The sequence below is a fragment of the Herpailurus yagouaroundi genome, unplaced genomic scaffold (genome assembly GCF_014898765.1).
Source record: "Herpailurus yagouaroundi ecotype Mexico unplaced genomic scaffold, PumYag 183, whole genome shotgun sequence".
NCBI classification, from domain to species: Eukaryota; Metazoa; Chordata; class Mammalia; order Carnivora; family Felidae; genus Herpailurus; species Herpailurus yagouaroundi.
This window is the reverse complement of record NW_024412414.1, coordinates 18,831,807-18,847,669: the sequence shown is the minus strand read 5'-3', so window position 1 is coordinate 18,847,669 and position 15,863 is coordinate 18,831,807. Positions and strand designations below refer to the sequence as shown.

The 15,863-nt window shown below is 41.0% G+C and overlaps 1 protein-coding gene across 1 annotated transcript in view; it reads right to left on the bottom strand.

Annotated features, from left to right (window-relative positions):
* Positions 1-434: 434 nt before the first annotated feature.
* Positions 435-15,863, bottom strand: part of MDFIC2 (MyoD family inhibitor domain containing 2) — an 84,251-nt gene continuing 68,822 nt past the window's right edge. Inside the window, exons 2-3 of the mRNA XM_040492169.1 lie at positions 9,731-9,952; positions 435-1,063 (exon numbers count right to left, since the gene is read on the bottom strand). Of these exons, the coding sequence (XP_040348103.1) occupies positions 804-1,063; positions 9,731-9,952 (482 nt within the window). The 3' untranslated portion in view covers positions 435-803. The remainder of the gene's footprint in view (positions 1,064-9,730; positions 9,953-15,863) is intronic.

Sequence of the window (15,863 nt, the reverse complement as noted above, 5' to 3'; positions counted from 1 at the left end):
GAAGAATTGATTATCTGGGGTCATTTTTGTGAAACTTGCATATAATTCCCATTTATGCTCATTGGAATAAAGAAGAGTATTTCTGTAACAAATTAAGAACATGCATAACCTGTTATGACATAGTCATAGATGTATAATAATATGGTCTAGAATTACAGTACTCTCTTGAAGTACATCATATTCAAAATTCACTGGAGATGTCTTAGAGACATCTGTTGTAATTACAGGAACATGGTTTCTAATTCATTTAATTCCCTTTCCTACCTAAACTGTACATATAAGTGAATTTTAAGAGACTGTATAAATAAATTTTTAATTACAAAATGATGTTATACAATACATTATTAATAATAACCAACAATGCATAATGTTTATGCATGAGGCCATTACAAAGACAAGCTAATGTATGTCAGTTCCAAAAGAATGTACTAATTTGTCCTGAATTTGTGAATGAAGTTGAATCCATGATGCAAGCCAATGAACGCAGTAACACGGAGTGGTTTAGCATGCTTTTTTGCAGTCAAGAAACACCTTGTACCTATGGCATTTACGAGGTATTTAAGATCGTTCATCACACATGATCAAGATATTTTTTTCCAACGAGCCATGCAGTAATGAAATTTGGAATAAGACCATTGAGTTGACAACCCTACCCTTGCCAGCCAGGTGCAGAATAAAATGGTCTATGGCATCCAAGAAATGCGTACAATCCTTACATTTCAGCGCATAGAAATCAGTCTTATTGTCATGGAGTTTCCCTGTGGGGCCAAAGGGTCTGCCGGAACGTCGTTGACTTCATTGTGCTAGCGGTAACAGATTTCTGAAATCTCCATGGCCAACTCCAGACACTCGCTGGTCTCGTGGCAAGATTCAAAAAGACTGCAGTCAACGTCACAGTTGCACTTGCAGTCGTGCCGCGGGTGGCTTTCATCCGAGGTGTGGTGGTACCTGTGAGAGGGGCAGCACAGGTTGGTACACACTGTTTCGCACGTATCTGGGAGCATCAGGAGGCAGTCCCAAAACTGGCAAAACAGACAGGTGAGGATGAGAGAGGCACACTCCTCTGTTTAAAGAAGAAGGAGAAGGAAAAGAAGAGGAAGAAGTTAACAGTGGCACATAGAGGGGCGTCTCCGAAGGACAGGCAGGTGTGGTGGCATGCTTGATAACTTTATGGCCAACTCTTAATTGTCCATATTAGGGGTAAAGTACACCATTACTCTTCCCCACCTCCCTGCCGTACCTGTTCTACTTAAGTAATTGCTTTATTAACTTCCTGAGCATTTCTATTGATTCCACATAATCTGGTTATTTAAAGTGCTGTCACTTTTCTAAACTCCTTTATTTACTTTGCCTGCAGAGGTGCTGAGAAGCCACGCAATTAGCTACCTATCTGGAAACCTTGCAGCTGTCTGAAAAATAGCTGGTCCTCTGCAGGTGCAGGGAGCTTTCAGGAGCAATTAGGGCTGGGGACAAGGAGAGACTGTACAAATTTCCGGCTTCTCGTCACCAGGCTTTCTCATTTGTATGGTGTGGATTCCCATAAATCTGCCACACCCATATTCGCATGCCAGCGAAAAGCACATTTCAAAACCCAGAGAAAGAATTTTTGAAATAGTCAGAGTTTTTGTTTTGGTTGTATTTTGTTTTCAATCCCCGCGTCCTTTGTCCTCCAGTTTGGGGAAGCCTTGCTTTTATATTCATGTTAAATGAAATACGTCATCAGGTGCCTGAAAGCGTAGAAATCTTCTCAATCCTCCTTAAGAAAATTGGTTTAAAAATTTACTACTGCAGACTTGTAAAAATCGGAAAAGTATCTCTAAGGTATTGAAGGTAATTGGTACTTCTAGCCAAACAGCTGTGATGGGTTATAGATTATGATATTTTTTGTTTCCATAAAGGGAATTAGTTAGGAGATGCAACAACTCTCTTGTTAAAATCATAACTTGTTTTTTAGTTAAGTCTCAAAAACATGTAAGCACTTTATAAATGGGTAGGTAAGTATGTTTACATGATATATCATCCAATTAATGAAAGTCACTATCCTGAAGATTGTTCGTGGCTGAAAGTAACATTCCAGCCTGAATTGGAGAAACATCTCCTCCTCCTGATGGGTTTATCAATCAACGAAAGTTATATTTTCGTAAGGATTTATTTTGTTTCCAATAAGAATGTTAATGTTAATAAATTCTGGTTTTCAGGCTTCAGTTGGCTGAGACTATCCAAGCCTGCAGGAGAGATTTTGCTCTTGGGTTCTGACTGTTCTCAGAGGCCTGTTCATTTACTTCCAACGATATGTTCCAGAAAAGTTTTTTACTTTTTTTGTTCACATATTTGTTCATCCTTGAAAGGAGGGCAAGCATGGAAACTTGCTCTAAAAGGGAACAAATATCTTGAAGAAACTTAGAGTCATTATCTAAAGGTCGAAAATGACTGTGCATATAGGTAAACCAAAGTCTTCGTTCTTGCCTCTGTCCCATGTGCCATCCCTGCCTCACACCCTCCTTTCCTTTCTTCCCAATCAGACAGTGATGAAGAACCTCAAGGTGACTTGTATGACTCCTTTAATTGCCATATATTGTTGCAGGTGCTGTGGCTGTACCTAAGTATTTCTGGTTTAGGAAGCATATCCCATAATACCTCCAGGGTGTATGCACTCATCTCTTTGCCAGATGGGGTGTATTTTTTTAGTCACTTAGAGCCAGCTTCCAGCATGTGGCCAAGTCACCCATATAAGTCACCACAAACCGCCCACAAAAATTCAGGAGTCAGTTAGTACAGTACATAGACTCTATTTTACGTCTGCATTTCTGAGGAGGGCATGTTGGTGGTCAAAGATACGGAGCATAAAACCTCATCAACTTACGCTGATGCCAGCAAGGTTACTAGAGCAGCCCCTGGAAAAGAAGAAGTTCTCAGTACAAAATATCCCAAGCAAATGCTCTATATCCTTCAGGCTGGAGGCTTAAGAGACTTACTCACGCTACGATCGTATAAAAATGATCCCACTAGATCTGTGTCCTTTGTAGATGTCAGGGTAAAAGTTTGATTTGCAGGTAAGTTAGGGTGGGAGCTGGTGACATGGGGATGGGAGTTGGGGTTTTGTATCAAAGTGTAGAGACCCTATTTGTGAAATGGCCTTATAATTTCCTGAGGGCATATAATCTTTTGGTTTAACTCCTCTTGCCAATGTTTTCTCAAGTTGGCAGACTCCGGAGGTCTCTGCTTCTGATGCACACCGTAGGTTTTATTTGCACACACACAAAAATGTTTGGCCTAATGCTTTGGCCAAACTGGTATTTGTTTTCTTCTATTTTGCATTTGAGAATAGAGCTCTTTTTTTTTTTTTTTTTCCCTGTGTATAAGTCAGTCCTTTTTATTTGGTTATAAAAGGCAGAGCCTCTTGCCCAAAAAAACATGGCAACATTGATGAATTGAAAACAGATTTTTCCAAACTTTCAAGAGTGTTGAAAACTTTTCCTAAAAGGCACATTAAATAATTCTACACGGGCAGGCAAAACTGTTTTGCATATGGGCAATTTTTGTTTGCACAAAAGTAACACAAGCAGTTCAGGGGGAAATTTGCAAGTGTTTGAAAAGAGAGTTGGACCTCTCCTTCTCCTGCCTGAATGGGTGTATTTTCCTTTGCCTGCACTATTTCTTGGGGCTTTAATGTTTAGTAAACATGATATGCAAAGTCATAGCCCATGATTAGCACCCCTACTCTCAGCCCATCCCAAAGAGTATGCTGTGCGTCCATCTGCCTCCTTCACATGGCTTCTGCAATGTCTTCAAGACATCTCCCACTCACCAAGGCCAGGCTGCACCACGGCTCTCCCTCATTCCTTATTCCACAAACCTTTGGCTTTCTCTTGTGAATGGCTCTTGCACACTCACATGAAATGAACAGAAAGCTGGGACTCATTCCTGTCATTTTCCTTTTCCCCATCATACCACCCCCCCCCTGCCCCCCATGCAATTCCCTGCTGAATTCTGCACATTCTATCTCATATTGGTATGTGAAACTCATAAGCCTCTACCTGCCTCTAGGGCCACCGCCATAGTTCTAGCCACTATTGGCCATCGTCAGGTCCAAAGCAATAGCTTCCTATCGAACACGCTGGTTTTTACGTGAGTGCAGCTCAGCTTCATCGTCTCCTGTGATATTCTTTCCCTGGAAATGAGATGAGCTCACTTCCCCCGTAAAGTCCCCCATCCTGGTCGTAGCCCATATGCCTGCGTACAGGTTTCTGCCTATTTCTCTGGCTTCCCATCCTAATCTTCTCCTCACCGACTGCACTCCAGTCACACTGGCTCTCTTTCGTTCAGATCCTGGGATACACCAAACTCCGAGCCTTTGCGCATGCTCTCTCTTTGGCCTGTGTCCCATAAACCCCTGCCTCACAGCTTGACCTGATTCCTACTCAGCCTCTGAGTCTTTAGCTTAAAACACCTTCTCTCTAAATCACACCCTGTTGAAACTCTCATAGCCCTCTATTTTTTCCTCATAGTACTGACCATAGGATGCTATGAAGCTAAATCGTTTGTGAATGGGTTTCTCTCCCTACTAGAACCTGAATTATAAGAAAGCTGTATCTCTTGTTGAGTGAAAGAATGAGTAAATGAACGATGGGAGATAAATAAAGTGGTCCCCGTTTTTTAGATGAAAGGTCTCAGGCTCAGGGATTGTCCCTGAATGTCCTGAGTCTTTCAACTTTAAGGTGGTGGGCGAGAGGTTCAAATGTCAGTCTTTCTGGATCCAAAGCCTGTGCTCTCTTATCCATTGTTACATTGGAAGCAAATGCTTGGCCCTCTGTACTTTATGCGCTCCTCACATAGGTCCTGAAGTGGGCCTGAGTTGAGTCCTATCACAATTCTTTTATAGATGGGGAAATAGTGGCTCAGGGAATTTAAGAAGCATAGGAAATGGTGAGTCTGTGATTTGACTCCAACTGTCCCCTCCAGAGCTCTTAACCCTGCAGCTGGCCTGCCCTTCAGAAGGCTCACACCTCCTCTGTCATGATCCAACATGGCGCAGGACGTGGCCGGCTCGTGGAAGGCCTGCTCTCCCTTCTCGTCCCTGCTCTGCTCTGTATTCCCAAGACTGCTAAAGTCTGTTTTCAAGGTTCTGTCAAGCGGCTTCTCACCAGCCTCAGCCAATGGGAAGCAGTGACAGGAAAAGAGGGTGGGGGGCGGGGGAGAAGGGAATGCAGGGGGTATTTCTTCTCCCCTCTCTCTGCTTTGAGTGGTGTCTCAGGTGTATCTGCCCCTTGGTTTTCTCTCTTTCTGAAAATCCTTCTTTCTGTGGCTACTGTTAATGCCACTTACTAGTGGTGTGTCAAGTAATGGTTAGTTGCTGGTGGCCTATGAGCTCAGGCCAGTGCTTGTCATTTACTAGTGGCCTGGGAGGGACCAAGGGAAGAGGTGTCAGAGCCTTGTTGCTAAGCCCTTGGAGGCCTCACTACTCCCTTACCTGGCTTTTCACCTCTCCTAATATCTTCGTAACTAGGTCTCTGTATGTTGACGTCCCTTTATTGACTGCCCTGGCATCCTGGCCCGGGCTGTAATCACTGCTCTCAGAGCACCCAGCTCACTTTCCCACCTCTTATCTCCTTAAATCCGGATCAGGGAAGGTTCAAGAAGGAGCCGAGACCTGCAAGCCTTGCAGCCAAAAGCGGTATATTTGTGAGCAAAAAGCCATGACAAAAACCTGCTTAGGTTGTTTCATTTCCTTTTTACACCCCTAGGGTACCTTTAGGACACTGAGGCTGTAATGTGCTAAGTGATACCCTAATGATACTGAAGGATTAAGGCAGCCTCCAGAGGTGCTAAATGTACAGCTGGGGATTGGCTAATTAAGAGGGAGAATCTGTCTCATTAGAAAGGATCATGTTTAATTATAGTGGAAAAGGTAACAATGCAAGGAGTTTCCACCAGGGTATCAGAGATCAGCCTCGCAGTCGTGGTCCAGTACTCACTGGGTTTGCCCTCCCAGCTTTCAATCTTGTCACCAAAATGCCTGGAATTCAGAGGAGGGAGAGACAGTGGAGGATGTAGCTGTCCCCTGTAGTTCTGATGGTTTTCCTTAGCTCCAGAAACATTCACCCGCTAGTTTGGGAATCACTATGCAAAGTAGCAAAAATGGGGTTCTTCCATAAGGGGTCCCACATAAACAACATTCTCCCCCTCCCATCCCCTCAAAGCCAAGTAATAAAAAAAGGAAAATAAACCTGCCCCAAACCCAGTATTCTAATATGTTAATGGTTAATGTGTGGTCACAGCAGATTCGGCATAATCATGAGATTCATGACACGGTGGCTCCGACTAATTACTCAAAGTTTTTGGTGAAAAAGTATAAAAATTGGTTCCCACTCTTCCAACATTAAGTTTTTTTTTTTTTTTAAAAAGTCTGTAATGTAGAATAGGAATAAATAAAGTGTGACTGAATGCCTTTCTCTAGCTGGGGTATCATCCCTGATGTTATCAATTTTAATAGCTACTTAAATATGTCAAGATCTATTTAAGTTCAGACAAGCACAACTAACGTTCAAGTCACTTCTTTAGAACGAGGATGACTGGATTTGGGTGATACTTAGTAAATTTGTGCTTATGTTTTTTTCTGAGCAAATGAACTGAAATAATTATAAAATTGAAACATTTTATAAGGTGACACTACCGCATTTAATTGTATGAAATTTACAGTGTAGAAAATGTAATCATTTTATTCAGTAGTCCATGGTGTAATTAAGACTATTCTTTTGAGGTATCTTGTATTTATGATTTTCCTCTTCCACCTGGATGAGACATCGCAGATTCAAAATTATACATCAATTAGGTGTATTCTCAGGATTCTTTTTAAGGAGCCTCTTTTCGACTATTGTGTATATGCTTGATTTTATTACCCACAGGGATGCCTTTGCAATCAGAGTGTAGAAACAGAAGCAGAGACACAGACAGTGCTCTGGACTTTTTCCATTTTATTCGGGAAAGGGACCACACAGGATGAGCCACAATTTAATAATAAAGTAATGTTGCAGCACATAGTGTGTGATGTGCAGTAAAGATCCTTTTAAATTCCCATCAGAGCACACACCATGAACTGTGCTAATGGATGTAACACATTTTACAAAATCTGCATGTGTGAGGCTTTTCCATTCTGTTTTAAGTGGGGCAATGTATATAAATAATAGATATTAGCAATTAAGCATCCATTCCTATGCACTCATTTATACATTTGAAAATAAATTAACCACAAACTACATGAAAGTGGATGCAATCTTCTCTTTTCCCTTCTGTTTCCCCTGCTGTTCCTGCAAGATATTTCTGTATTTATCTCAGTACGAACAATGACCCCAGCTCTCAATTTCTGCATCCTTAAATTAATTACTATAAAAATTCTCCGACTTAACTCTTGATATCCTTGATGTTGGCTGTTTAAGATAATGAGAGCTTCCTACCCACATTTGTAGGCCCTATTTGGAATGTTTCTCTCTTTTATCCAGATACCAAAAACTCTTACGTTGCTGATGGGGGGAGTTCACACTGTGAGAATGGATTAGCGGGCTGTTACCTGTGTTGTTGGCCTACAGTTGTAATTTTCCGGGTTGTACCAGCCTCTCAGCCAGAGCTTAAGAAGAACAGTCTAATTCAACTGTCCTCATGAATCTCCTCTGCTCTTCAAAGACAAGAGGAAGTCGTTCTTTTCCTGCGTGAGGCCCCTGATTATCCATTGTCATTTTCATGGAGTGGTCATTTTGGCCCTTTCCTGAGAATACAAGGGTTCAGGTACCATCTCAGCTACGCCTGCCCTTCTCATTCTCCCTGGATCCCCGATAGGACAAATCAGAGTGGTTCTGGACGGCATTGTGTTGTACTGTGTGGATATGTACAACGGTTAATTCCTAATTCTGGGGTCATTACAACCAAGACCCGTTACACGTAAGATCCGTGCATCCCTGATGCAAGCCGATCCTGTATCACCTGTTTTCTTGATTGCCATGAAACACTAGCAAAGCCAGAAACTTGGGCATCATCTTGAATTTGGGGTGGTAACCCGGAAGTCCACCGGCCAAAGTTGGCCCAAAGCCACGTATTGTTGGGAGCGTCTGGGGCTTCATAAATGAGATAGAAGTTTTGCCAACACCTAAGAAATGCAGAGATGTCCCGTAACGCTCTGGACCTGGCAACTCTGAGCCTCTATTTTCTTCCGGAAACAATTAGCTGGAGCTGAGTAGTGGCAGGGCTCTTCACCTTGCCACAGTCCTCGCCCACCCCTATTGTTCACTGCCCATCTTCTGCATTATTCACACTATCTCCTGGCAGCTGCAAGCAATTGTGTCTGTAGCTTCTGGTCTGAAGCATCCTTGACAATGTGTGCATAAGATCGTAAATAACATGTGTTAGAAATCTCTCCCCTTACTTTCTAAAACCAGAACCAGAATGAAAGCAAAAATCACATATCTATTATGTGCCAGGTTCTCTATTGGATCCTTTATATATGTTATTTCATTTGATCTTCAAAACACCCTATGATGTGTTACTAGCTCCATTATATATAACCGAGAGTCTGAGAGTCAGAGATGCTAAAAAACTTACCCAGGTTTATGCAGTTAATAAATTTCAGAGCCAGGAATTAAACTGATGTGATTCCAAACTCCTGTTAATACAAAGTCTATGTATTTCTTTTTTCTCTTTTTCTTTTTTTTTTTTTAAATTTTTTTTTCAACGTTTATTTATTTTTGGGACAGAGAGAGACAGAGCATGAACAGGGGAGGGGCAGAGAGAGAGGGAGTCACAGAATCGGAAACAGGCTCCAGGCTCCGAGCCATCAGCCCAGAGCCTGACGCGGGGCTCGAACTCACGGACCGCGAGATCGTGACCTGGCTGAAGTCGGACGCTTAACCGACTGCGCCACCCAGGCGCCCCTTTTTTCTCTTTTTCAAAAAGTAAATGTTAATTTAAATCTAGACTAGTAACTAGGACCTATTATATTGTCTTTTGAGAGACTGCAAGCTTTCTTTAAATGCAAACGTAGGTATGGAACACTACGAAATTCCTGAACGGTTTATGTCTTCTGTAAAGGTCACTGCAAAGTCAACCTGAGTAAAATTACATATGTCTTGGTGTGGAGTCCATGACTCTGAACTTGACTGTGATGATCACTTAGCACCAAATCAATCTGAAGTTGGCTTTGCCAAAGGGAGTGTGCCTTTAATGTCATATACAGGGGTAGTTTGGTGTAGGTTTGCACTGATCAGAATGCCCAGGAGGTGATATCAGCTAGAGTAACCAATCCTTCTTTACTGCTTGCTGATGTAAGCAGAATGATATTTTTTACAGTCTACATTTATACATTTCCAGCATTCTCGTACCATTCCCCTCTGCCTTCTTCTCCTCTCAGTCTAGATACAGGGGCTGAACAGTCCCAGATTTGAGAAAAGTTTGCCGTTTTTCTTTATCCACATCATAACTCCATAGCAAGCATGATTATACCTCACTCCAGCTATTTAAAACACTTTGCCTCCGATTTCCAGCTTTGAGAGCAAACAATCTGCCAAGCACCTCATAATTGCAGAGTGACCTTGACATGTGTCATTCACCAGGGTTTTCAAATCGAAGTCTTCCTGTTTAATATTCATAAAGGCTCTTTTTTTCTAACAGCATATGTGATGATTTTACAGGGGCGGGGGTTGGGGAGCTTTATTTAGAGATGGGTTGATTCTGAGAAACATACCATCAGTGTCTCTCTGATGAACTGAAGTATCAGTTTGGAGGTAGGAAAATTTCGTTTGGCATTCTTCAAGGGAGGACAGTGATGTGCTGAATTCTGACAGTTTTTTCTCACTGGGGGTTTCCTTGGCTGGTCCATCTGTGATATTGAATTCGGATACTGAATTTATAATGATAGCATTAATGGGTTTCTCGTCTGCATGCTTTTCATTTGTGAGTTGCATATCTAGATGAAAAAAGAAAAAATACACAAACCCATTATAGTTGATGTGACCCAGTGATTTCAGAACGGACATTTGCAGAAAACTTCACACTCTAGGCTTTTATGAGAACAAGATCTTATGTAAGAGAATGAAGCATCATTGAACAGGATCATTTTGAATAAAACTATAAGTAAGAATAAAAGAGGCAATCATGATAACGTTTGACACACGTTACAAGTTTTCCTATCACAGTAATTTGTATCACTTACGTCTCCTGTGTGTGATTTTAAAATCAATTATATATTTATTTATTTTAGTGATGGGTGGAGAGAATCAAAGAATTCATTCACTTGGATCAATGAAATCTCATAGTTTGTTGTCAGCTCATTGTCAAAGTGTTTTCTGGATCCCAGGAGCAGTAGAAGGGTCTTCAGTGCTGAGTACTGCTCCATAATGTATGTGATCTCCATCACATTGTCCTGTTTGTTTCTACAAACCTCAGTTTCCTCCTCTGTATACGAGAAGTGATTATAAATGAACAGTCTAGAAGCTCATTCTTGTTTCTGATCTTTTCTTTTCCCTGCCTTGCCATTTGTTAAGCTCCCAGTCAGGTGATCATCAATGTGAGCTTTGGGGGTAGGCTTTTTGGAACATGTTTTATTTCCATAGAACCACCTAGAAAGGAACCTCCAGCAAAGTCCTGGACTGAGATTCTGGTTTGGAGCGTCATAGAGAAGACCAAGAAGCCCTAGTTGCCTCATGTCTTTGAGAACTCCCATATTCATTTGTTCGTTCGTTCATTCATTCATTCATTCATTCCCACTTAACAATTGAGGGCCTGTTATATAAGAAGCACTGAACTGGGCACTGGGGGTACAGTGGTACCTGAGACAGGCATGGTCCTCAGCTTTCACAAGCATCAAACATGTTAGCAGAGAAATAACAAAGTCACAATATCGAGGAGTGTAGGACAGAGAGAAACACACCATGAAATTACATTAGAGAGAGAACCAGACTGGGTGGTAACTTACCTACACCTGTTAAACAGAATCCTAAAACCTAGGAAAGAGTTAACAGAAGGTATTCTCAAACTTGTGGACCAGCTGGTTCCTAGGGATCATTTGAGACCTAAACAAGTGGCAGTCCTGGTGATTTAGCAGCCCTACTGGGAGATGGTGAAGATTCATTCTGGAGACTTGCATTCTTGTCGCTAACACAATGCCGGGTTGATCCAATAATGCTCATTGAGTGACTAGAATAAACAATACAACAACCAACCTGGTTTGTCCCATGTTCACACAGCTCATGCAAGAAGTGTATTCTTGCCACCACCCATTTTCATCATCTTTTCAAAAGTTGCTTTGTTTCGGGCAGATGGAAAACTCTACAGGGTCCTGCCTCCTAGGGCAGTGGTTCCCAGACTGTGTAAACAGTAGAATAACCTGGGAAATCTCTTAACACTTCGGAATTTTTTTAAAGCTCAGGCGACCCTTCCCATCCTTCACCAGATCAGATCACAGCCCCGGGGGTGGGGGTGGGGAGGGGATTTTTGAAGCTCTCTATATGGAGTTCCAAAGGCTCGTGACTGGCATGGGAACTATCAGTACATCTCACACAATTGTCTTAGGCCATGTTTGTTTCTTTCTCAGCGTCCAAACAGCCTTGGCTTTCAGCAAGGTTTGCTTTTTATTCCCTCCCCCTTATGTCGCTGGCTTTCAATCTCTTGGTTATGCTTTGATTCACTCTAAATTGGGCTGGTAGAAATTGGGGTTCATGGGAACATCTCTCATGAATAGCAATTAATGTAATTGTGAATAGATAGAATTAGCTCAATCAATGGGGAAACTCTAGACTTCCTCTATCCCGAGAGAGATTTACCAAATTAATGTTGTAACGATGATGCTATAAAAATAACAGTTTATTTTTCTTGGGTCCCCAAGTGTCCAGTAATTAGCTAATCTTACAAACAGCCATTCAAGTTATGCTTTGGCATACTTAGAGCGGTATTAATATTTGGAGATAGATAATTCTTTGGGGAGCTGGTAGGATTTTTAACAGCCTCCCTGTCCTCTGCCAGTAGCACCCATTGTCCTAGGTTGGGACGGGCAAAAATGTCTGCACCTATTGCCGAATTTTGCCTATGGGGCAAAGTCACCTGGATTGAAAATCAGACCACTGCTTTCTGCACACACCCACATACATAGTTGCATGCATTTTATGTCAAGTTCCATGTTACCACTTATATACCTCATTTAACTTAAGCCTCACAAAGACTCCAGGAGGTAGTTATTGTCAGCCTCCGTGAACAGATGGCAACTGTGTGCATTGGTATCCCCAGTTAACAGATGAATGAGTGTAACCAAAGCTTAGATAGTTTATTGAGCTGAGTTGCCCAAGTCTGCCTCATTAGCAAATGATAGAACTAGGATTTGAACCCAGGCCCGGCGTGTTCCAAAAGCTCTCTTCTTATCCTCGTCTCTATAGTCTGCAACAGTATCTCTGATTTGTTCTTAGCTTTGTTCTCTGCTGCCTAGCTGCTGAGACTGCCTATCAGCAAACCCCTCTTAACCCGAAACGCCATGATGCGTCACCTGCTCAAGATCTAGCCTCGGAAATTACTTAGCTCCACAGATGCCTCTCTCCCTGAGCAGCCTCTGCAAAGCAAGACTACCTTCTTGCACACTCAGGGAATCCTGTGTCTTCAGTTACAGCTGCTTTATACTGTACATTAAAGAGCAGCTCAGAAAGAGCTGATAGATAACGAAACCTTGATGAGTATAGAGATTGCGGCGGCTATTTACTTACGGAATTAATTAACAATCAGTTCAAATTATCACACGTAGTCAGGCTGCATGTAATTTAAATTGCTTTTGCACAAAGTAATTCAGGAACAAAAAAAATGTTGGATAGAGGTTACTGGAATGTAAGAACATGCGGAGAATACTGTATACAGCCAAGTGGTATATGATTCTCTTTTTAATTTTGCGACAATTTTAAGTATAGCATTTTGAATCTAAGTAGTGTGTTACATTAAGCAACCATTTGGAGCCACTGGGTTTGTACGGAGAGAATTTTATGGAGAAGTTAAACTGCCATTCATAAAGTTATTTTAATTCTATGTCTCTGTTTATATTTTTATTTTTTTTTCCATTCCCCAGTGGGAACTATCTGTTGCTCATTAGAAAATCATCTGACATACACACATTTCAGAACCCAGTCTGTTCAACCCAGAATTCTGACATCTGAAGTGAGTCACAATTTTTGGGTGAATGTGACTGACATCTTCCATCTTTTATAGATGGAAAGCTAACAATAAATTTCCCCAGATTTGTCTTTTGTGGTGTTATTTGACATTGTATCCAAAGTATTATAAAGTAGCATAGGCTAAAAGGAGAAACAAGTAAAAAGTGGTATCACAACTCCTGCAGAGAAAACGATTTTGGAATTAAATAAGGAACTCGTGACACTATATTTGGGATGTTATACATAGTTCTTGACATTAACTTAGAGAAAATAATTTTTTTAACAGAAAAAAAATACCAAAATTAGGACAAAAATTAGAAGCTCGACCGTATTTCTTAGGGAAAAAAAAAATTAAAGTGTGTCTCAAAAGCCAGTGAGATAGAAAATTCATGTTTGGGCTAGAAGTAATTGCAGAACCAATGGGCATAAACTTAAGTAACAGAAAAGACAGACAGTTAATTAATTTTTTATTACCATTGAGCAAATGTTATTAATGTAATTCAATTAACATTTATTGAGTGCCCACATGCGATAGATGAATCAATATGTCGGGAGCTATTAATTTATTTACTTTAAGTTATTAAGGAAACATCTTAATGATTTTCATTTTTGCTCACTAAATGTGACTTTATAATTTTTGCATCTATGCATTCTCTATCTGGGGGTATATAGAGATAAATACACATTCCAATTATAAATAAGTAGCATCTCTCTTGCCTAACGGCTCTGATTCTATTCTTGTTTTCCTCTCCCCCTCCCCCCTTCCTTCCCTCCCCCACCCCTCCCTTCCCTTCCCTTCCTCTCTCTCAGTTTAACTCCCAGACCTGCCCTTCCTCTGCTACTGGTTTCTTTTTTTTCCCTCTCTGGTTCCTTCAGTGTATTTATTCCTTTATTCCTATGTCCTCTTAGTTCCTTTCTTTGTACCCTACCCTTGAAGATTGTATTTGTGCACACTCACAATTTATGATTTTCTTTGTGAAGCTGGCCCCCCAAACTCTATGCAGTTCGTCAGCCGGCTAGGCCACATTTACTGAGAGTAAGCTATGTGTCCTTCCCGCACTGGGTGCTGGGAGATTCAAAGAAGAATAGCAAACAGTCTTGGTCCTCAAGAGACCTACAGTCATCACAAATTGTGACTATTGGACTACAGTCATCACAAATTTACTGACTATTGGACATTTTATTTGAGTTACCGGCTCATCTTTACAATTAATGTATATCTTTCTGCTAAACCCCTATTCTTTCCCCCCAACTGGGTTCCTCTGGCTATCCCTGGAGAACCCACAATTCAATTTCTTTTCATTGATTTATCATTTTTAGATGTTTATTTATTTACTGAGAGAGAGAGAGAAGAGAACACGTGTGCAAGCGGGGGAGGGGCAGAGAGAGAGAGAGAGAGAGAGAGAGAGTGTGGCTGGCCACACTCAGCCGAGAGCCCAACACAGGACTCAGTCCCAGGAATTGCAAGATCATGACCTGAGCCAAAATCAAGAGTTGGACACTTAACTCATTAAGCCACCCATGCGCCCCTGTATTGTCATTTTTAAAAAAACTCCCAGTGAATTGCCCCATCCTTCCATCCAAATTATTTACCAGTTCTTATTCATTTTTCCTTTTCTTTCTTTTACGTTTATGTATTGATTTTGAGAGAGCACGTGAGTGAGAGTAGGGTGGGGGGAGAGAGAGAGAGAGAGAGAGAGAGAGAGAGAGAGAAAATCCCAAGCAGGTTCTGCACTGTCAGTGCAGAGCCCGACATGGGGCTCAAACCCATGAACCACGAGTCATGACCTGAGCCGAAATCAAGGGTCAAATGCGTAACCTACGGAGCCACCCAGGTACCCCTTATTTTTTCCTTTTAAATATCTTACAAATGCGTCTCTGATTTTTCATTCCCAGCACTACCTCTCAAGATTTATCCTCTCTGTTCTTAAATCTGACTATTTCTGTCACCATCAGTCTCAACTATAGTGACAACACTTCCCAAGACATCTTACACACTATAATCGAAATGATGTTTTGAGTAATATTCTTCTGACCCTATTATTCATTAAAAAAATTAAAACAAAATACACACACATCGTGCACACACAAATGTTAATAGCTCATCATTACCACAATATTTTCCCATTATCCTGTTCTGAATTAACCTATGCACTCTATTGCCAAATTGTCTTTTGAAAAAGGTATCTTATTGTTAAATTTTCCTTGTGAGTGGTAAACTCCAGAAGCCTACGTGAATGTTGTCAGGTAAGTGTTTAAAGCAGGGTGATTTTAATTTTAATTCTGAAGCAAAATGTTTACAGTGAGTGTGTATTTCAAATATATGGGCCATTTCTAAAGCTATCATGATAAATTATATTTTCCCTTGGATTTAAACTGTACTCTAGCTTAGAATTTAATACTGTAATGATCTGTGGTTGAAATCAGATCGAAGCAGACAGGTGACATTTCAAGGTATAAGTTACCAAACCATCAACAAATAATTATGGTTAATTCAGGCAACCCCAAAGAGGGAAAAAAAAGGTTTTTTTCCTTTGTATGTAAAGTTTATAAAGTTCACACAAATGTCAGAAATGATTCTCCACAGCTTGGTAGATAAGAACACAATATACAAAAGCATTTGACATGATAGAGCATGCTGAAAATTATTAGAAAGAGCTCGAATCACATTTTCTAAAGGTATAGAGAACT